This window comes from Micropterus salmoides, unplaced genomic scaffold (assembly GCF_014851395.1).
Source record: "Micropterus salmoides isolate LMB-PRFRI ecotype aquatic unplaced genomic scaffold, ASM1485139v1 Ms_hic_scaffold_2, whole genome shotgun sequence".
NCBI lineage: Eukaryota > Metazoa > Chordata > Actinopteri > Centrarchiformes > Centrarchidae > Micropterus > Micropterus salmoides.
This window is the reverse complement of record NW_024041150.1, coordinates 1,036,957-1,059,159: the sequence shown is the minus strand read 5'-3', so window position 1 is coordinate 1,059,159 and position 22,203 is coordinate 1,036,957. Positions and strand designations below refer to the sequence as shown.

General features: G+C 39.8%; 1 protein-coding gene across 1 annotated transcript in view; it reads right to left on the bottom strand.

The window, feature by feature from the left end:
- The window catches only part of LOC119913412 (1-phosphatidylinositol 4,5-bisphosphate phosphodiesterase beta-1), a 32,494-nt gene extending 18,786 nt beyond the window's left edge, over nucleotides 1-13,708 (bottom strand). Inside the window, exons 1-10 of the mRNA XM_038732827.1 lie at nucleotides 13,282-13,708; nucleotides 9,966-10,043; nucleotides 9,202-9,270; nucleotides 7,482-7,622; nucleotides 7,295-7,374; nucleotides 5,952-6,005; nucleotides 5,207-5,282; nucleotides 4,502-4,602; nucleotides 3,770-3,933; nucleotides 2,951-3,097 (exon numbers count right to left, since the gene is read on the bottom strand). Coding sequence (XP_038588755.1) covers nucleotides 2,951-3,097; nucleotides 3,770-3,933; nucleotides 4,502-4,602; nucleotides 5,207-5,282; nucleotides 5,952-6,005; nucleotides 7,295-7,374; nucleotides 7,482-7,622; nucleotides 9,202-9,270; nucleotides 9,966-10,043; nucleotides 13,282-13,380 — 1,009 coding nt within the window. The 5' untranslated portion in view covers nucleotides 13,381-13,708. The remainder of the gene's footprint in view (nucleotides 1-2,950; nucleotides 3,098-3,769; nucleotides 3,934-4,501; nucleotides 4,603-5,206; nucleotides 5,283-5,951; nucleotides 6,006-7,294; nucleotides 7,375-7,481; nucleotides 7,623-9,201; nucleotides 9,271-9,965; nucleotides 10,044-13,281) is intronic.
- Between the last annotated feature and the right edge of the window lie 8,495 nt (nucleotides 13,709-22,203).

The window sequence follows — 22,203 nt, the reverse complement described above, 5'->3', positions numbered from 1 at the left end:
GCAGTCCTTATACATGTCTCCCTTCATCTCCCTCAGGAAATGGCGCAAAAGGCTCAACACCAAGGCTAACATGTAGCAGCCCTATTACATCTGTTCCTCTGCCATCCCAGTACAATGGCACTTCACTCTCCTCGTTTACTCCTCTCACGGAGAACGAAGTATCAGAACTCCTGACCCATAGCCGTCCCACTACATGCCCACTGGACCCAATTCCTACGAATCTCCTCCAAGCCATATCTCCTACTTTGGTCCCGGCAATCACTCATGTGATAAATACTTCTCTGGCTTCAGGAACCTTCCCGACCACTTTCAAAAGGGCTCGGGTTACACCCTTGCTTAAAAAGCCCTCACTCAACCCAACTCAAGTTGAGAACTATCGGCCAGTTTCTCTTCTACCAATTACCAACAGGTCTCAGAATTCCTCTCATGGAATGACCTCCTAGATCCATATCAGTCTGGTTTTAAGAGTGTCCACTCTACTGAAACAGCTCTTCTGTCTGTAACAGAAGCTCTATGGTCAGCTAAGGCTGCCGCCCAATCCTCGGTTCTTATCCTGCTTGACCTATCAGCTGCCTTTGACACAGTCAATCACATGATCCTCCTATCCGCACTCTCAGCAATGGGCATCTCGGGTAAAGCACTCCCGTGGTACGAATCCTACCTCACGGGGCGTTCCAACAATGTTTTGTGGCAAGGACAATTATCCTCCTCCCACTGCCTCTCCACAGGTGTACCCCAAGGCTCAGTGCACCTTCAACAAAACCTCTCTAAGGGGGCTTTCACATCTGAAAGTCCGCACCAAGGTCCGAACAAAATGTCATGTTTTGATACATTTTGATACATTTGTTTAGTTTTGGTTTGGTTTCACACTGCAATTCTGCGACCGCACTAAAGGACTTTACATGACACACTTGCGTCTTGTTGTCATCTATGTGGGCTGCGTCTCTCTATACTTGACATTGATTGGTTTATTAAACAGTTCAGCAGGTATCTTTGACAAGAATGAATGAAGAAAAAATGAACATCTGCATATCTGCCACCACTATATTGTTATTATTATGGCATTACTACCTGCAGCACCAACTATACTGAAGGCTAGTAGCAATTAAACGTCCTCGTTGTGCGAACATTATAACTTTGCCGACAGGACAGGAGGAGAAGACAGCAAGCAGTCCTTCTGCTCCTCCGTTTGAGGAGAGACTAAAGGGATGGGTGGCAGTGTGCTTCTATAATGGCCCTCTTATTTGAAGATGATCTGTCACGGGAGGTTTATAATTGTGTCCTCATTTCTCCGTGCATTTGTTTGTTTCCGGTTTACATGGCAAACGCCGAACTTCCTGTAAATGGTCTGAAAGTCCGAACCATCCAAAAAATACTTTCACACCAGAAACAAACCGAACCATGGTTCAGTTTGATCCGGACCGAGACTACCTCTTTTCGTCAGACCAAATTTCATCTGTTTGTGCCGGACTGTGGTACGGGGGAGATTTCACACCTGTATTTTTGGTTCGGACCAAACTGAAAAGTCCGAAAGTCCAGACCAAATGAGGTAGGCGTGAAAGCCCCCTAAGACTGAACTCTTGGTCATTCCAGCCAAACAATCTATCCACCATAACATCAAACTACAAATTGGCTCCTCAACCATCACTCTACCCAGGTTGGTGAGAAACTTGGGTGTCATGATTGATGACCAGCTGTCCTTTTCAGACCACGTTGCTGCTGTCTCTCGGTTGTGCCGCCGTTGTGTCATGGTTATCTCTCGCCTCGACTATTGCAATGCCCTCCTAGCGGGTCTTCCAGCTTGTGTGGTGAAACCCCTACAAATGGTTCAGAACGCAGCAGCATGTCTGGTTTTTGATCAGCCCAAAAGGACACATGTCACTCCATTACTGTGTGACCTCCACTGGCTACCCGTGGCCTCCAGAATCAGATTCAAGTCACTAATGCTGCATACAGAGCGACTACTGGGTCTGCACCCAACTACCTAAACTCCATAGTACAAGTTTACGTTCCTTCTCGGCCACTACGCTCCTCCAACGAACACGGTCTGGCTCTGCCACCCCTACACACAAAGCAATCCCAGTCCCAGCTGTCCGCATCTGTGACACCACAATGGTGGAACGAGCTTCCACACGCCATCAGAGCAGGGGCGTCCCTCTCTAACTTCAAGAAGCTCTTGAAAACTCATCTCTTCTGAGAACACTTCCTCTTATAACACCTCTAACTCCTAACATCTAACATGCACTTCCTGTGCTCTTCTTCTTCTATCCCTTACAATTATCTTGTATTGATTGCACTTTTTGTTAATTCTAACTTCTTTCCCTAGGTAGTTACCCCATTGGTGCGATATGTGCCATTAGCGCTTACTGGTATTTATTGCTGCTTTTATTAATATGCATTGTCAGTTGTAGATCTTGTGCTGTATTTTATGCTCTGTTAATGATTGTAAATTTAAGCCGCTTTGGATAAAAGCGTCTGCCAAATGAGTAAATGTATATGTAAGTGACTCTTAACGACCATAATGACGGTACAACAGCCAGGAGCACTAATGAACCAAGCGGTATCCATCACTTAGACAACAACCACAGAGGGTTTAATGGCTGGGATTCCCTGCCAGTCAGTCAGAACTGAAGAAATCTCGAGGATGAGAGGCAAAACATTTTCAAGTATCTTCAACCAAGTCCAGTTGTCCTTGACTCAACCCTTCATGGTTAACTATGACCTGGATGACTAAAAATCTTCACAAACATCGAATAAATATTCATTTTCAAGCAGTCCTGGTTATTGAACTGAATAAGAAAATCCATATTTGAAGCTAATAAAAGAGGCTGATAAATGGCAGCAGTACAAAAATGCAGTTTTGTTCTGGGACTGAAAGGGTTAAATTTAAAATAAATAAAGTATTTGTCTGTGTGTGTGTGTGTGTGTGTGTGTGTGTGTGCGCACACACCTGTCAGGTATGTATTATGTGATGAGTTGATGATATAGTGAGACAGGGGGAAGCTCATGTCTTCAGACTGATCCAGTTTCTCTGGTGGGATGACTCCGTTCTCTTCACTGGACAGAAAACTGGAGAATGCCTGGAGAGAGATGAATCCTACATAAACACACACAAACACACACACACACACACACACACACACACACACACACACACACACAGCATAATATTAAAATAACAGTAAGAAACACATTCCAACAAAAAAAAGGGTAAAAAAAAGGATAAAGCATCAGAGTGAGCTAATTCATCTTTGTGGCATTTCCTTTGGTATAAATATTTTATGCACCCTTAAGGGTCCCTTGTAGAGTCTTTCTTGGCAGCTTGTTGGTTTTCTAATATTTTAGTTTTGAAAACACAGCCTATTAAACTTGACAGAAAAGTTAATATCTACCTATATGATTGTGTTGATCTGCTGATGGTCACATTTAGACAAATAAAACCACATACAGATTAAACACAAATATAAACTGAAATGTTGTGTTTTTTCTCTTCTTATGCCTAATGTAAATATTTTTTAGCTAAAAGCAGAGGAACATATAAATACTTAATATTGTATAATAGTGAAATCATATTGAGGTTTTTTGAAATATAGTGAATCTTGAAACACAATTGTATTGTTTAAATTAACACCGGATCCCATTTCCTGTAACAAATGTGTTTCAAAGTAATATCTAGCAATGTCAGACTACAACAACAGTGTGTGTGTGTGTGTATGTGTGTTTGTGTGTGTGTGTGTGTGTGTGTGTGTGTGTGTGTGTGTGTGTGCACCTTGCTTCAGCAGTGCCTGGTCCTGTTGGTACCTCTCCATCAGAGAGTTTGTCAGTGCAGGACGAAGAGGCGGATAGAGGATTTCATTCAGCCTCGGGTCTCTCTGCTTGTTGTTGATGAACTCTGTCATCTGATCGACTGACAGTGTCCCATCATCCCCTCCTCTACAGAGCAGAGCAGGGTCATAGGGTGCTACAGGATGTCTACAGATCCTCAAAAACATCTTACATTATCCTTTAAAAGTATTAAAATATATGATGTCCAATATAGTTTATGAGGTCCACATGTTTTGCCATGTTATTTTCACATAAGCTTGGCCTTCTTTAATTGAATTTAATTGAACTAAAAGCTGACAAATAAACAGACCTATTTCATTACCCTAGAGAAAAAAATAATTTCTGTTTAAATTAGAAACAATCAGTCGTTGTTGTTTCCAATTATCATCATAAACAGATTAACCAACATTTTAATTACTTGCAGCCTGACTAAATGTTCTGAAAACAACAGAGATAATAATGTTTAAGTTAAAGATACAGCCTCTCTTTAATCTGTCTCTGTGTGGATGAATATTTATTCATTATTCTTAACATTCTTGACACCAAAAATGGCCTGAATCTAATAACAACACGCTTATCTTGCAGAGTAGCTTGTTCAACATTGAGCTGTCTTTGGGCTGATGTGAGGTCAGCAATTGTAGCTGTAAATGAGGTAAAAGATTTACTAAATACTTACTGCAGTTTAAAGATGTTGCCAAGCTCAGGACGAGGACACAGACTGTCCAAAAAGCTCCTGTAAACTTCGAGTGTGAAGTCCTCCAGTTTGATACTGTCACCCTGTCAAATATAAAGGACATGGACATTTTTACATTTGCAAGAACAGAAACTGCCAGTGTCAAAGACATTAGCTGTCTGTACTTGTGGACTTCTGAAACGTCATCAGTCGCAGCCCAAGTACTGTTCCAATTGAAAAGTCCACATTTAGCCAAGTACAGGTAAATACCCGGATGTATTCTCGCTCCGCCCATTTTACCGAGCATGCATTGAGTGGTGACCTCTGAGGAGTAAAAAAATCTTTCTGTGAGGAATAATCAATGTGAGATTCTGTTTGAGCAAAGAATCCGACTCCTACATTTCTGCTTTTCACTTGTTGCTTCAAAACTTGATGGCCCAGATATTTGAGCTCATTTCACCCCTCCATGCACTGTGAGACATTCTGGACAAAAAGCATCCGATAAAAGCCTCAATAGCAAATACAAAAGGGGCGAGAGAAGGATAAAGTTGAAAAAGACAGTGTATGTGTATGTGTGTCTTATCCAAAGAGAGGGCTTTTCAAAACATGTGTCCATGGTAAAGTTTAATTGGTTAAACTCTAAACTCTAATGTGTATCTACTGTTTAACTGACACTAATAATAATACAAACTTATCTGAAGTGCTTACCCGTCCGTAGGGCAGCCTGCAATTCTCCAGGGAATTCTCTACTCTCTTTCTGTCTGATGAAAACAGTCGAACAATGCTGCAATAGACAATGACATCACACCATTATCAGCTCAACCACAACATGTCACCAACTCAAAACCTACATTTAGACTTCTTATAATTTCTCCTCCCCATCCCCAAATACCTGTCTCTAACTCCACGAAACTTCCTTTATCACAATCTATCTTCCCTAAACCTACTCTAAATATGTCGCTTCAACAAATGTTACACGAACAATTTGAACGTCCTTACTGTCCTTACTACCCCAAACCCTCTCCTTGAACCCTCCTTCAACTACCCAAACTTTAAACCCTCTTACATTCTTAAAACTTCACCTTTCCTCCCCTGACTTCCAAGATTATCAACTGGCCTTAATTCAGCTCCTGGTTTGCTTCTAAAATACAGCTTTCCTTCATCACTGTATTATCCATCTCATGCTCTGGCAGTAGTTGATTACCAGGTCAGTGCTGAATTAAGCACCTTCATGAATCCTGTCCCTGTTTTTGCTTTCCCAAGTGCACATGGAATTAAGTTTATTTTTGGAAGCAAGGGACAGGAAAGAGCAAAGTTTCAGTTTGTGCACGTCTCTGCAGATTTCGTCGGGCTATTTTCTCACATGCTCAACCATCTTATGTAACATGTGCCTCAAAGTTAACACAGAGCCATTGATTAAAGATTAGGAAAGTAATAATAATCAGGCACTCACTTCTTGACAGGGATTCTCCCCTCTGCGTTCGGCTGGAGAGTTAATCTGACGTACCTGAAACAAAGAGAGGACAAGTTCAGAGCTGTATGACAACAACGTTTTAGCACTGGCCTTGAAGAGATAAATTTGATTTCTTTGTCATTTCATGGACACCTAGAAGACATACAGTTTATGTCACAGTAGGAGTATTCTGGAGATTTCAATCTGTAATCTGATGTAAATATTAGTGATAGCCCGATTAATCAGTCGGCCAATTAAGGCCAATATATCATCCTAAAGGACAGCTGATCTAATCAAACAGCATTACTGGCTATCGTTAAATATATATTGTTAGACTATAGAGATGGTGCTAAACTACTTTTCCCCACTTTCTATTAAAGACCAGTCATGTTCTGAAATCTAATTCATCCATCGGCAATCCTGCGTACAGGTTCGCTGGAGCCAATCCCAGCTGGCATTGGGCGAAAGGCAGGGTACACCCTGGACAGGTCGCCAGTCCATCGCCTTTAAAATAAATTGGGTTATGCCTCAATTTATGTTTATATTTCATTAATTACAAAAAAAAATCCATTGAAAAGAACACGTCACTGGTTAAGATAATCATGTATGTTAGACTGTACTCTGCATGGAATAATGGAATTATACATGAAGTTTTGTTATTGGGGTTACTGCACTGCTCTATATATATTGGCATTGGTCATTAAAAAACTTGGTCGACTGTTTACAGTGGATTTATTGTCTGGTTAAATAAATTCTTCTTAAGAACAAAATTTAGAGTTTATAAAATATAAAATCAAAGAACCATTAAAACTTAGCTTTTAGGATATGACTTATATATGACCTATAATCTGACCAACATTTTTATTTCTGTTATCAAATCCCATAAAAGGATTAAAAATAACAATGCATCAGTTCAAGCCTCTTTGTTCCTGCTGAAGATGCATATCTTTTAAAAAATATGTCACAAATATAGCTTCATTTTTGAAATCTAAAAAAAGCTTGGAATTGTGGTTTTCAGCAAACATGTAAACATGAGGAAATAGTGCTTTGTTGGTGACCATCTTCAGAAGCAGATTAATACACATTTGATGCTCTAGTGCAGTGGTTCTTAACCTGGGGACCAAAGAAGAATCAGGCCCCGATCAGACAGAAAGCGTGAACATGAATGGTACATTCATTGTTAGTTTTGGTCTTTACTTTGGATTTGTATGTCATTGACAATAAGAAAGATAAAGAATATCTAGACTTATCCACCAAATAGACTAAAGATAAAAGTGTGCATAAAGTGTGTACACGCATGTGTGTGTGTGTGTGTGTGTGTGTGTGTGTGGGTGTATACTCACGCTTTTAACAGACTGTGGTCTCTATTGAGATTGTGGCTCAGCAGGTTGGAAGACAGAGAGAACAGTTCCTCACACCACACCTAGCGAATTCAGACACTCCATCATCATCATCATCATCATCATCATCATCATCATTTCCATCACCGTCAGTCCCTGACATCGTCACTGTGGTGAGCTCAGTCATTACCTTAGCTTCGTCCTCCTGTGAAGCAATGAAGTTGAGCTGGTTGACGTTGACAAGGTCTGAAGCCGTAACCACGGTAACCATGCGGTTCTCAAGCCGGCCAACCAGATTCCCAACATCCAGCAGCTCCCGCAGCTTGGCCTCCTATTGGACGACACAGAATAAAAGCTGTCAGCTGAAGCAAAGCCATGCTGGAGGCGCACACACAGAGGAGGCCGATGAGGTGAGGGGAGGTGGAGGCCATTTGGCTTCATCTGCTTATGGACAAAGTGTTCTGTTCTTATGGTAAGAGCATTTTAGGTCTCACAGATAATTACATCCAATGTGAAATTTTATATTTGTAACAAACGGAGCCGGTGTGCTGCATGTTATGTACTGGCGAGGGTGTGGAAACCTGCTTTAACTGAGTGCAGGTGGAACATTAGAAACTATCAGCTGGTAGAGGCTGTGGTAATGATTCTTATTCTAAACTACTAAAATCTGTGACATATAAGGTGGTTCAACATAAAACACCCTTTAAACTGCTGTTTAAACTGGGTCTGTGTACCTATGTATCATTGGGGTCTATGTACCACCTCGGCAAAACTCTTGACTTTAGGACAGCCTGCAGCACACATGCAGTACAGTAATATTATTACATTTGAACGTAGTTATGACAAAATATCTGAAAGACATGTGCATGCTGTTTGCCATGCCAATATTACATGTGGTGTTTGTTTCTTGGCTGAAGAAGCTGGCACTTTAAGCTGGCAAAGTGACATGTGCTATTTAGCGCAAAAACTCTGCTGATTCCGTGCAAAAAGCCAATGGAGTGCACAAAAGATTGGCCCTGCACTATCCATTATGTTCAATACACAACATTGATTTAGTCATGAAAAAATCTCAGGCACCTTTGATCCATATCATCGAAATAAAGTGAATACTCCAAATACACCATGAAACAGTCTAAGCATGCCTTCATTTACCTTTTTTATTAGTGGACCTAGTTTCCACAAATTTGACTCTTGAATTTATTCAATGCTGGAATTAAAACATTCTTAATGTATTTTTAAACAAATTTTGTGGTCATTACAATAACTTTAATTCCCTCCCCTGCACAGACTGATGAGACTTAGTGAGTTTTCAGCTTTTAAGGAGCTTTTCTTCTGCTACAGAAATCAACGTAAAATATCAACATCAATATCTGGGTGACAAAATAAAGGTGGAGGTAGTGGAGGAACAGAGGGAGGGGATTATTGGGAAATTTGTGAAGCAGCCATTGTAATCATGATTTAAAATCATTCAAGGAACACCAGTCAGGTGGAAAGTGGTGTGGCTGTAGCTGCCACTGAACAATATCACATTATTTGTTATTTATAGAGCACTTTTCAAGCAACATACACAAAAAGCTTTCCAGAGGTAGAAAGATCAAACATAATCACAGGACATCAACACCGAACATATGATAGTAGAAAAATATAAATAAAAGTACAAAATCTCAGTAAAAGAATAAGACAAACATATAAAAGATTCATTTGTTGTACAGAAAAGCCAAACTCACAATAAAAGAATAATACAAGCACTAAATTACTGAAAACTGAATAATTAAAACAGCATAAGCAGCCATTGAGTAAGAGGTCACAGAGATGCAGTTGGCGAGTAGAAGAGAGCAGGGGAGAGGTAATACAGGTTAGAGATAGCATAGACTTGACTTGAATCAAGGGTGAAAGATGAAGCGGAGTACCTTGGGTGTTTTGGTGCTTCTCCCCGTTCTGACATCTTTTACAAGAGTCAGGTCCAACAACTCCGTCTCCTAAAGGAAACACAAACACACACACAGAGTCAGCTGTTTACTGGGAGGTAAATGCTTCATCCTGTTTCCTGCTAAGGATTTAAGCCCACCTGAAGAGAAAGTGTGTGAGTGTGTGTGTTTGTGACAATCAATGATCACATGCTGTCTATATTATTGCTCTTTATAATACATATTCTATTGTTTCTACAGCCTTTCATTGCGGTATGTCTGTACAGTTCTCGTATAATGCAATGTAAAAGCAAAAAAACCTCAGCATCATGGAGCTTACTAAACGAAAAAACATTTTTAAAGTTAATTTGTAGTCAGTTTTATTCGCTGTCAACCCACCAGTGAAAGGAAAGGAACCATGGCTCTGCTATATTTCAACTAACATGTAATTAGTCTTTGACCCAAGTCTAAAACCAGTTTTTCCTTGCCTCTGTCGCCTAGTGCTGCTCTTGGTGGGAATTGTTGGGCTTCTGTAAATAACATCAAAGAGTACGGTCTAGACCTCCTCTTTTATGAAAAGCACTGTGAGATAACTGTTGTAGCAATTTGGCGCTATATAAATAAAATTGAATTGAATTGAATTGAATCCCATTTTTGATGACTTGACTACTCAGGATGAAGGATGAAGTTAAATTTGTTCCACATCATTTGGCTAATTAACAATATGGGCCCACATGAAGAGGCAAATCAGTGTATGTGTGTTCAACCTTGTTTTGGTCAGTCCAGTAGAGGTAAAATCCATGTTGATCCACATGTAGAGTCACTGGAGTCACGGTGGACAGATCCTAAAGAGAAAGATATAAAGTGAAAAAGATCAAAAGATCATGACAGTAACAGTAAACAGCTTTCAAAGAGCAAACATTTTCTGCACTATACTATAGACTCAAAAATTCCCACAATAAAACAAAAAGGCGAATAGGTCATTATTGTGTGTTTTCAGTAGAAAAGGTGAAAATACTATTAGGTCCTGATCAGACCAGTTGTATTTTGCTTTGTGTTGAAGCCTACAATTTAAAAAAAGAGAAGCTTATTGTTACATATACTTAGCCTAAATTCACAAATCTATACTGATTGGACAACGGGAAAAAAATATAAATGACGTTGGGCGTTTTTCTGGTCTCAAGTTTTTTCAACTTGAGGTTTTCAGAGCAAAAAACAGCACTCCTGCAAAAACACAAGGCGCGCAGGGCATCTAAAATGACAGGCGCCCAGGATGCAAGAGGAACACACAAAACCCTTACTGACTGTAGAAAACAACTGGAAAAAGACGTCTCTCACTGTCTGATCAGGGCCTTACGCAACTCTGCGGTGCAAAGCGATGATCATAAAAGTCCAGATCTCCTTTTCCCTTCTCACACCAAAGTCAACTTTCAAATGTGCTCATTAAACAGGGAACACTGAGCGAGTGGACACAGCGTAACATGTTACAGACTAAAGTTCAGTTCACTTGTCATGACATCCAACAATTGTCCCTGTTGCCATAGTAACCCACCATGACAGTTTGTAATTGGCTCCAGGTGGAATAAGGCCATGCAGCTGTCCTGATGTGTTGCTGTTTGAAAAGCCTTTGCACTTAATATGAGGCGTCGTAGGACCAGTTCATGTGGGGAAAAGTGTAAAAAAAACAGTGTGCACTCAGCAAAATTCAGATGCTATTAAATCTAGTATAAACAGGGGTTAAGCTGTGTGAGTCCTAAAATTATTTCATACAAATCTTGGCAGCAAGTATGGCAGCCATAAGGGGAGTTAAAGAATATGATGTCTTTAAGCTTGCAGCCAAAATGAAGTCAGAATGAAAAGATAACAAGAATGAGGCAAGAATTAAGACAAATGTACAAATAAACACACAACAAAGCAATGCATGCATGACTCTGTGAAAATCCAATTAGCAAAACTGTCTTAGGCATTACGTAAATATAGTATATACAATTAAACTAGTGTTTTTTTAAATGGTTTTGATAGCCTCAAGTTGGACGAGGTTTAATTTTAGAGATAATAGTGGAAACTCTTTTGACTTAATTAAAATTTCAGAATCAAATTGCTTCCAACTTTCAGCTGGTTCAAAATGAGATGTCCAGAAGCAAAGATTAGAAGTTAACAATGCTTCATGTGGTCAAATATAACTTGAATTCAGCAACCTAAGCTGCATGGAACCAAAGCTGCAACCAAAATAAACATTTTATAACAATTAGGTCTACAGAATGGGAACCAGGACGGAGCTAATCTGTGCTCAAAACAAGATTAATGCTCAACAAGACAGTGTTGCGTTAAAACTGAAATCTGTCCTCATCTTTCCACGTGTTCAAAGCAGCATCCGGATGGACACAATATGACTTCATATAAAGGACAAAATAGGTAATTTTAAAATAGGTAAAAGAAATGGGGAATTAAACTAGCTGACTAAGATTAGGGAAAAATTACTGTCATGACAAAGAAATAACTGTTATTGTTAAGGTTATGCATCGTACGCATGATGCATAACAGGTGACGTTAGCATTTAACGCAAATTATGATTGCTACGTGAGATGAAGGCTAGCAAAGGACCTCTACACCTTTATTTTTCACTGAGCGATAAGACTCTACTTTGGGTTTAGGTACTGAAACAAAACATACAGTTAGTTGTTTTAAGATGTTGGAACCGACAACCAGTCCTGTCATATTTATGGAGAGGAACGTGTCATTAAAACATTAAAGGAAGAGCACAAGATAAGATAAGACATGATCGCCTTTTTTGATCCAGCACTTGGGAAATTCACTTGTTACGGCAGCTCCAGGAACAGATATCTCATTCCACATAAAATGTTGCGTCTGTTCAGAGTTATACAATAACTTTGGGATTATTTAGAAATTAGAAATAGATCTACAGTTTCTATGAGAGGTTTAACATATGACATGGTGACCAGCTTTAAGACTCCAGTTGTTATTTCATCCTGGCTGGATCTCTTTGTGTGCTACAATATCTGTATCGGTGTCAGCGCTTATAACGTTCTGTATATTTCTTTGCATGTGTTTTGAAAAGGTCATGGATTCTTCTGCCTGAACTGCTTTTCCTTCAGTGCAGCATACATATCAAAACAAAAGATGGTTAACTAGATGCCTGGTTGTCACTTGTTGGCATGGCAACCAATTCTATTTTTCGCAAAGCTCAAATTCAAGAAATTCAAATATGAAAACACACAAGGCTCAATCATGGCGAGCAGATTCAACAGTATATTGGATTAGCGCGTGATATTGTACGGCAGTGACATTGATTCACGCAAACACACGCACACACACACACACACAGCCAATCAAACATCCATTCTTTCTCACACACACACACATCAGATCTGTTTAGGTGGTGGTAACCATGCCAGTTACCATGGTAACCGGCAACCGCACGTTTCTCATAGTCAGGGCCCGTACTCCAGCATACCAACGCACGCACACACTCGCGCACACACACACACACTCCACACATACCTATAATTATTATGTGTTTGACTGTGCACATGACAGCATTAGAGATCTGCATGTGTGTTTTATTCACATTTAAATACACACACGCACTCAGAGTACAGTAAATGTATATTAATGAATTCCATACCAACAGGTGGCAGCGAAGAAACTGACCACAGTGGCGTTTCTCTCTCTCTCTCTCACACACACACACACACACACACACACACACACACACACACACACACACACACACACACACACACACACACACACACACACACACACTCCTTTTGTCTTGCTGGCATCTAATCCACAGGTACTTACTGCCAAAGCTCAATCAACAAATGAATAGTAAACACATCTGACAACATGGCACATTTCCTCCTCTTCCTCCTCCTTTTCTCTCACTCAAATTCAATTCAACTGGATACAGTGAAATTGGGCATAATATTGATAATATTGTGACATTACCAAAAATAAAAATAAATCCCCAAATTTATAGGAGTATAAAAGCAAAAAAAAACAAAAAGCTTCTGTATTTTGGCATTAAGCACTTACAATAAAGAAAATCAGTGCCCTTACCTCGTCCCATTTAATGAAGTTGCTTCCGTTCCTCAGTGTGTGAGAGACGGAGGGAGGCTGGAGTTTCAATGCGTGGACCCCCGGCTGAGCGCTCGCCATGGCTTCACACACATTAACACACTCTCACACACACAAAACTGGAGATGCTTAGGCTCAAACACTTGGACGCTGCATCTCTGTCATGTCCGAGCCCAAACTCCTCAGAAGTCAGGCAGAGACGCTCAGATGCAGCAGCATCTTATCCTCATCCATCAGGTTTTGTCCTGTCTTGGCTGCACTTGTTTTCCAGTCTTTTTAATTTCAGTCCTTCTTCTTCTTCCCTCTCCTCTTTCTCTCTGATTTGTGTTTCCTTCCTCTCTCTTCTCTTTTCTTATCCCTCCCTCCCTCTGTTTGTCTCCCCCTCTCTCCTCTGTTGGTGCTGCATCTCACAGAGAGACAGACTGAAACAGATGCCTTCGTGGGAGACAGGATACGCGTGTGTGTGTGTGTGTGTGTGTGTGTGTGTGTGTGTGCGTGCGTGCACTGCCTCCACAAATTGACTCATCGACGACATGCGCACAACGGCAGCTTCCCACAGATGGGGGAGGGATAAGAGAGGGAGAGAGCAGGAGCGACAGGGAGAGACAGAGAAAAAGAAAGAAGAGAGTGGGAGAGATGGAGAGAAATGAAAAGAGAGGAAGAGGAAGGAGGGAAAAGAAGAGGAGAGAGAATAAAGAGGTAGTGGGAGAAAAGGGAAAGAGAGTGGGCAATTCAGTGGAGGGTGAATAAAACCAAACCAGGATTACAGTCAAATGAGGCCACTTTTGAATATACACCACAATGCCCAAAGTACGTGGACGCCGAACATTACACCATTATGCAATACTCAGTCCTAAACCATTGGCATTAATCAGCTGCCAACCTTATCTCGTCTTCTGGTTTCCATCAGATTTTGGAACCAGGCTCAGGAGATTTGCTCTTTGTCAGCGTTAGTGAGATTTGGCAGTGATATTGGGCGATAAAGCCTGGCTTGCAGTCAAAGTTGGCATTGTATTTAGTTAAGGTCACGCTCTTTGCAGGCAAATGTTCTGCCCCACCAAACTGGCAAAAGTCTTTCATCTCTTTAAGGTTGGGAGGTCTTGCGTTTTAACATCTAATTAACAGTAGACAGTAAAATGGAGAATGTATGTGTATTCAGAAGTAACCTATTCATAATGCATTTACCTCATAATTAAGGACACATGGTTGTCCCCTACATCATTAAATATAGGACACTTTTGATTATAAAACATATCTGAATCAGTATTAATAGTGTTGATTCTGGAGCTGGTTTTACTTGATGTCGGATAGAAACCCCATATTGTGGTATCGCTGAGCCCTACAAATTGTTATGCTGTAACAAAAAAGAGTCTTGGAAACACATTATTGTTTAAAATATTCATCTATGCTTTAACATTATGATCATCCTTAATTGTTATTATAAAAAACAAAACAGAAAATATGTATGATTGCGTCCACACACTTTTGGCGAGACTTTTCACATTGCACAGGCCAGGACTAAAAGCATTCTTCATTCTAAGCCCCAGGCTTAGTCCTCCTGTTAGTCCCAGAAAGTTTTCACACTGCATAATACTGGCACATTGCAAAGTGGGCTAACCCCGACTTTAGCCTATAGGGCTTGCTGGCCCTGATCCAGCGCAGGGTTAGCCCTAAATTTGGGGGGCTATCCCTTGAAAAACAATAAACACGGGGCTAAACAGTGCCAGTGTATAACGGGGTTAAAGTAAACCGAATATAAACATAATGTAAAAACATGTTCCAATGGACATATGACCCAGGTCTAGTAAAGTGCAGAGTAAATCGTATAGCCCAAACCTTTTTTGCCCTGGGTTTAGAATATGCAGTGTGAAAAGCCCTATTAGGCTACTTAAAAATACACAGGTTGATTTTTTTATATTCACATGCACAACTAATTATAACAGAGGAAGGAGGAGAGTGGGCGAGACAGCGGAGATTGAATAATTGAATATTGGAAAAACATTGTAAAAATAAAAATATACAGTCAATGACAAACAGGCAGAAAGCAGTAACAATGTGTTTCTGCCTCCAAATACAAAATCTGATATTGGCAGTTGTGGTGCATGAACAGTCCAGTAAATAACAGAGCATGGTTCAGAGTGTGTAATGATTCATAGCATCGAGAGGCAAATGAGGACTTTTAAGGACATGACCCTGTGAATGTCTGTAATATCTGCCCTTGTGTGTTGTGTTTAACAATAATCAGTGGATTCAAATCCAGTCATGTTTCCTGTAAAGCAATCTCAATAAAACATGTCCTTGCAGAGCAGCAGACAACACAGACGCATAAATACAATAAAATGCATCTCACTGATATCACAGTGACGTCTGTGGCTTACGTATTTATCTCTCTTTGCAGGGATGTAATTATTGATTATTCACAGACTTTGCCATTTTCATTGCAGTAGTTTTATCAACTATTTTTTGAAGTAGAAAGTAGTTCTGATAAAAACTGTTCACAGTGCAGTCTGGGGATTATTCAGAGTAAAAGAGACATTATTACACCCATTTTTGCTAGAAAAGGTAAAAATCGAATGAAAAGTTGTAAAATAAAATACAATGTCAAATCATTTATGATAAATCAAAATGTTTTACTTTCTGTGTAGTAATTTTGATTTAGCAAGTCTGAAATTGGATTTAGCTTCTACATTTTCTGGAAAGATAAGGTACTGTTGATTTTTTTACTTCAACTGTATTGGAGCTGATGAGGCAGAGATCTCAAAACCTGAGCGAATAACACCAAAACTAACCAACAAACTACAGAGGCAAATAATAAATAATCTAATTTGACATACTCTCTGATGATCTTTTTATTAACTGGACCATCAGTGTGTCAATAAAATGTCATAAAATTGTGAAAAATTGTCATTACAACTTCCCAGAGCCCAAAGCTAACGTCTTCACGTTGCTTGTTCTGTTCGACCAAATCCAAGCGCCAAAAATATCAAATTAATTTCACAGCGATATAAAACAGAGAAAAACACAGAAAATGTTTGTTGATTTTGCTGGATTAATATTTTAAATGATTTTTATTAAATTACTAAAAATACAAACAATACTAACAAAAATTACTTTTCTTTTTCTTCCAATCCGCTTTTGTGATTGATTAAAGCATCTTTAAGTGCCATTAGTGTTTTTGCATTACGACACAAACACTGCTAACCAACCACATAGCTGTTTGCCTTAACACACATGCCTACTTGCTTGGCATGCAGGAAAATATTGATTTCCACATGTACAGTGTATAAGACACAAGAACATACAGCATCCTGCCAATGTCATTGGTTGACCCCGTATCCTACACACTGCCTTACACACAAATATAATATATCACATTTTTGACATACACTCTTTGGAGGCTCGCTTTACCAGCCTGCAGACTCCTACGCACACATTTTAATGCACAAAAACACATGTGCAGAGACTCATGTTGCCATGACACTGTGAGTTCGAACCTGATACTGTTAGTCCGTGCCAATCAGTGCCAGAGCCAAATGTACTGGCAAATATCCAAAATAATTAAAACTGTTGCAAACTTGGCACTGCACCAAAAGATGATGTACATGAGCGTTGTCTTTACATCTACAGTATCATCATCAGATCATAATTAAGGACAAATTTTAAACAGATTTTACAGAATCCAAATAAAAATGCGATTTAGTCCAGATAACAATACAGTATTGTTCACATAAACACAGCAGGCGCTTTGCTTCAGTAACCTCTGGGGAGGCGTTGAACAGTTTTACGGCTGTCAGCACAAAAGAGCTGTTAAGGTGCTCTGTGTTGCACCTCAGTGAGATGAGACGGAGGCATTGAGGAGCTCCCACAGCAGGGGCGGGAGGTTTTGTCTCAGAAAGATTCAGTTCAGGATTTCCAGCTGAATTTGCACACAGAAAGTCCAATAAAAACATACACTACCACCAATGGGTAAGTAGTTAAGTACTGCCGGTTTATGGCAGAGATTCCTCCTATGAATTTTTACATTCCTAAGTTAATATGGCGATTGCAACCTCTTATCTCTATTAGGATGAGCAACAAGAGCTTTTAGACAAAACAGGTGCAGTAAATGAATTCCCAGTTTTATAATATAATTAAAGATCATTCTTTTCAGTTTTTGTCAGCTTTAACAGAAAAAAATTAATTTACTGAAAGGGATTGATATCCCCGCAACACTTGTTGCTTTGCTCTCTACAAGAAGGCACTGTTTTTAATGGCTTACAATAAACAAGGTGTGTCTGCAACAAAGACAGCTCAAAATATGTTTCTGGTAATACAATGGGAAAAATGGGGATAAAATGCAAAGGAGAGGTGTGTATGCACCAGTGTCCCTCTATGGAACAGGTAAACTGCAGACTGGTTGTACTACAAATAGTATTTTTTTAGTAGTAATAGTAGTAATTTTTATTTATTTTTTTTACAATAAAAACAAATAAGCTGAAATAATTTGAACAAATGTAGAAAATCAAGAGCCCTACCGTATATCATTTATTTAAAATCACTGTGATTGTGACCTGTGGAACTTGCCGTAGCTGAGTTTTTAAATGTAATGGACAATATGAACCTTTCCTTTGAAGATTGGTTCAGATAACTGTCAAAACAGGGGTTGTTTATAACTTATCCCACTGTCTGACTGCATGTGTTGCTTGCCCTGACAGACTGCACTGTGATGTCACAAAATCTCAGAGGCATCATATAAGCCGACGGCCAAAACTACAAAAATAGACATTTCTCCTTCAAGAAATTATTTTCTATTTCGCCGCACACTGCATTACCAGCTGAAGCCCACTGACAGAAACACATACAAATGTTTCCACACATACTTAACACACAAAATTCAAGACACTCCTACTGCCCACACATTGGCATTCGCACAGACAGAGGCGCACACGTGCACACACATAAACAGGCACATGCACTAACACACACTTGCACACACCCCAGTCTTCACCAGCAGATCTCTGTGGTAGGAGCTTATATAAGGGAGAGTGGGAGGCTGAGAGCTATTTCAGGACCAGCAAAGACGTAAGTGTGCATGTGTGTGAGCGTGTGAGTGTTTGTGTGTGTGCGTATGGCTATAGTATCCATATGGATATGTATTGGTGCTTCTGTGTGTGTGTGTGTGTGTGTGTGTGTGTAGGCCTGCTGTAAGGACTTTAAGGACTCTGATTCAGTGGGTTTCATAACCAGTCAAGTTTGAAGTGAAGTTTGGCTCAGAACCTCTGGCAGCTCAGAGAGTCTCTGTGCCTACGACGTGTTCAGTCACACCCCGGAGCTGCCTGCACACACATTTAAAAGGCAGCGATCCCACAGAGCTGTGTAGCAACTGGAAAATTCCTACATGTTTACTTGTTGTAGCCACAGACATGTCAAGTGCACCCGGATGTTGTGGCAGCAGCAACGCTTCCCTCACACCTCTGATAAGAGCCTTTCCAAAGCCTTCTTTTAATTGCAGTGTTCTCCCAAAAAAGCCCCTCTGAATTTCCTGAGATGTATTGTTGAATATACAGAGTAAGGGGTGGACGCAGTCTCTGAAAAGACACATTGCTGCTACTGAGTTTTGTAAATGTAACTGGTCAATGCTGTGAGCACCACAAATTAAACTGTATTCAACGCCACATTGGGTGGAGGCAGAAAAAAAAAAATCTCCAAATCTGATCAAATAAAACCAAAACTATCTGCATGACTGTTTACCTCTTGGGGTTAAAGGTTCTGTGTGTAATATTTAGGAGGATCTATTGACAGAAATGCAATATAATATACATAACTATGTTTTCAGTGGTGTAAAATGACCTTACATAATAAACTGATATGTTTTATTACCTTAGAAATGTTGCGCCACCCTGTTTCTACAGTAGCCCAAACAACAAGTACCGTTAGTAGTAGTAGTCGTGGTCAACTGGTTTATTAGAAGTAAGAGAAATTTGGACTAATGGAGGACCACGTATAATTTAGAGCCAACAGAGTCTGTCGGCCACCGTAGCTTCTGCTGCGCATTTGGAAAGGGAGGGGTGAGCAGTGCATTCAAGTGGTGTCGGAATAATCCAAATCTTTTTTTTCCTCCTTAAATCTTTAATTTCAAAACTAGAAATAAAGGGTACATGGGACATAAAGAAGTATACAGAACTCTGATTCGTGCAAAATCACATAAACATACACTGAACAAAATTATAAATGCAACACTTTTGATTTTGCCCCCATTCATGATGAGCTGAACTCAAAGATCTAAGACTTTCTCTATGTAGACAAAAGGCCTATTTCTCTCAAATATTGTTCACAAATCTGTCAAAATCTGTAAGGCACACCTGTGCAATACCCATGCTGTCTGATCAGCATCTTGATATGTCACACCTGTGAGGTGGATGGATTATCTCGGCAAAGAAGTGCTCACTAGAAATACGCCTTTTGTGTACATAGAGAAAGTCTTAGATCTTTGAGTTCAGCTCATGATGAATAGGGGCGTGTTGCGTTTATAATTTTGTTCAGTGTATTTTGCAAACATGTCATTTGTAATATGATTATAACGGTTAGTTTGCTTTCCATGTAGAGTGAACTACATGTCTGTGTGTTGTTTATATGCTCTGATAGTGCTAGTCCAACAGCAGCGTCCATGTTGATTCCACATTCCAAATTAAGAGCACATGAACACACACAGGAATCAGAAGAACGACTTCACGACTCAGAAAATGGGACCATCTGAGGTGCATGTGAATGTACCGTGAGCTGCTGGTTGCATTTCTCAACCCTCACCACTAGATGCCACTAAAACTTACACTCTAGGGATGGCAACATCCATTGTCGGGCTGGATGTTTTTGGTGTAAAACAAGATTTTCGACAATTTCATTGGACTGGAGATGGATAACATTTTTGACAGTGTCTCTGATGAACCGGAGCCTGGACTGAAATGGACTGATGTTGCCCAGAAAGGAATGGTTTTAAATTCTGGCTGAAACAAAAACTGTGCTTGTTTACTGGTGTGTAGGACCAAAAACTATTGTCAAGTGAAAAGGAACCAGAAATCCCACACACTGTTAGCCACTTCAAAACCATGGTCAGAAGTCATTTGACAGGTAAGATGATGAACGATAAAGACAATTTCTTAGCAGAAGAGAAAACAGAGAAATATCAGACTGGTTCAGGTAAAGTGGGACAACGCAGTGTCAGCTTTCTGAGTTGTAAGCAGAGAAAAAGGTATAAATAATAGAGCGGGAGCATATCTAAAGCTTTCTACCTGATTGGCCTTTGGCTAAGCTTAATGTACAACAGCAAAATATTTCTGCTGGTTTTGGCATTTACCTTCTCCGTGTCAAATGAATCTTATTTCCTGCTCAGTAAAATAAATTGGATAACAAAGAATCAATCCTATTGAGCAGAGCTAAGCTTTCTTTAGCTCTATTGGAGACGGGATTCTCTCACTTGATGCAGGATTGACTGCGGCAGTGAACGGTAGCTGGAGGGCCGTGCTGACATAAGCACACAGATCCAAAGTTTGTCCTTGTTAGTGTGATTCAGCCTGTCTGTGGGTTCTAGAGAGCCGGGCTGTGAAGTGTGGAGCCAAATTTGGCTGCTCTCGCCTCCATCACTAAATCATCTGTATCACTGTTTTACTCTTACTGGTTCTTGCTGCCGCTTTGAAACCAAGACTCATGTTCTCAAAACAAAGATGGTCCCTGGAGATCTACGGTCTAAGATCTCTGTCTAGTTGAAAATGGAAGCACAAGTATGTTACACAATACAAACACACGATCAGCGTTTAACGAATGAGTAAGGAAATGTATAAAATAAACACATTAAAAAACAAGTAATAATAAATTCTCTCTGCAAAACTGTTTTGAAAGCAGGGCCAAATTAACATAATTTCCACCGTCTCCTGATTTCTTTCTAAAGTCTCTTTTGTGGTGAAGTGATCAAATTTGCCTGCATCTTTTCAGTAAGTCAACAAAGCATGTTATGCAACATTGATTGACAGCACAACTGTTACTTTGAAATTGCCAGTAAACTATATTTTGCACATAAACATTTTCAAAACAGGCTGGGATTCTGTATTTCACTTACAAATAAACAATATTCCTGTCATGGTGGAAATAGTCTCTGAACAGCTTTTGGATCTAACAGAAAACGCATTGAGACAAACTGGATTATTAGTTAGTTAGTCACAAAAATTTTTATTTATAAATTCTAAAAATATCACTGTGTGTGCTTCATCATTAATGACTAAGAATTAGTTGTTGTTCGTTGCTGTTGCAAACAATCTGTCAATCGGTCTTGTGTTCAAAACGTTGATGCTTAATGTGCTTTAATTGCTTATCAAGTTTTATAGACACTTCACGCAGCTATGATCAGACAGAAACCTCAAACCTAATGGAATATGACTAAATCCAATTTCCAAAATATTTAATCTAATATACAGCATTACACAATTTAATGCCCTGATATGATTTCCCTTACAGGATCTCCCTCCTCCACAGTGAAAACAGTAATGAGGGTGAACACGGCCTCTACTATACCTTAACAGTATCTATCTGGTTCTTCCATGTAGTGGTTGAGAAAGGCCTTACAGTGGCTTCCTTAATATGCTCATAGCAGGGTGAACGGGCCCCATGAAGGAACAAGACTGAATTCAGGTTTTGCTGCAGAGTTCTGATACTTTAGCAGTACCTGACGAGATTAAATACAAGTACAAGGTAGGTTTGTTTGTGAAATTACAACAGGTTGTAAAGGTTGTAACTACAACATACAGTAATACAAAAGCAATCATAGAAATGGTAAACAGAAATAAACTATATTCAGTGGAGCAGTGGTGAGGATGAATTTGAGTTTAAAAGTCTGATAGCTTGGGGGGAAAAAGCTGCTTTGCAGTCTCGTGG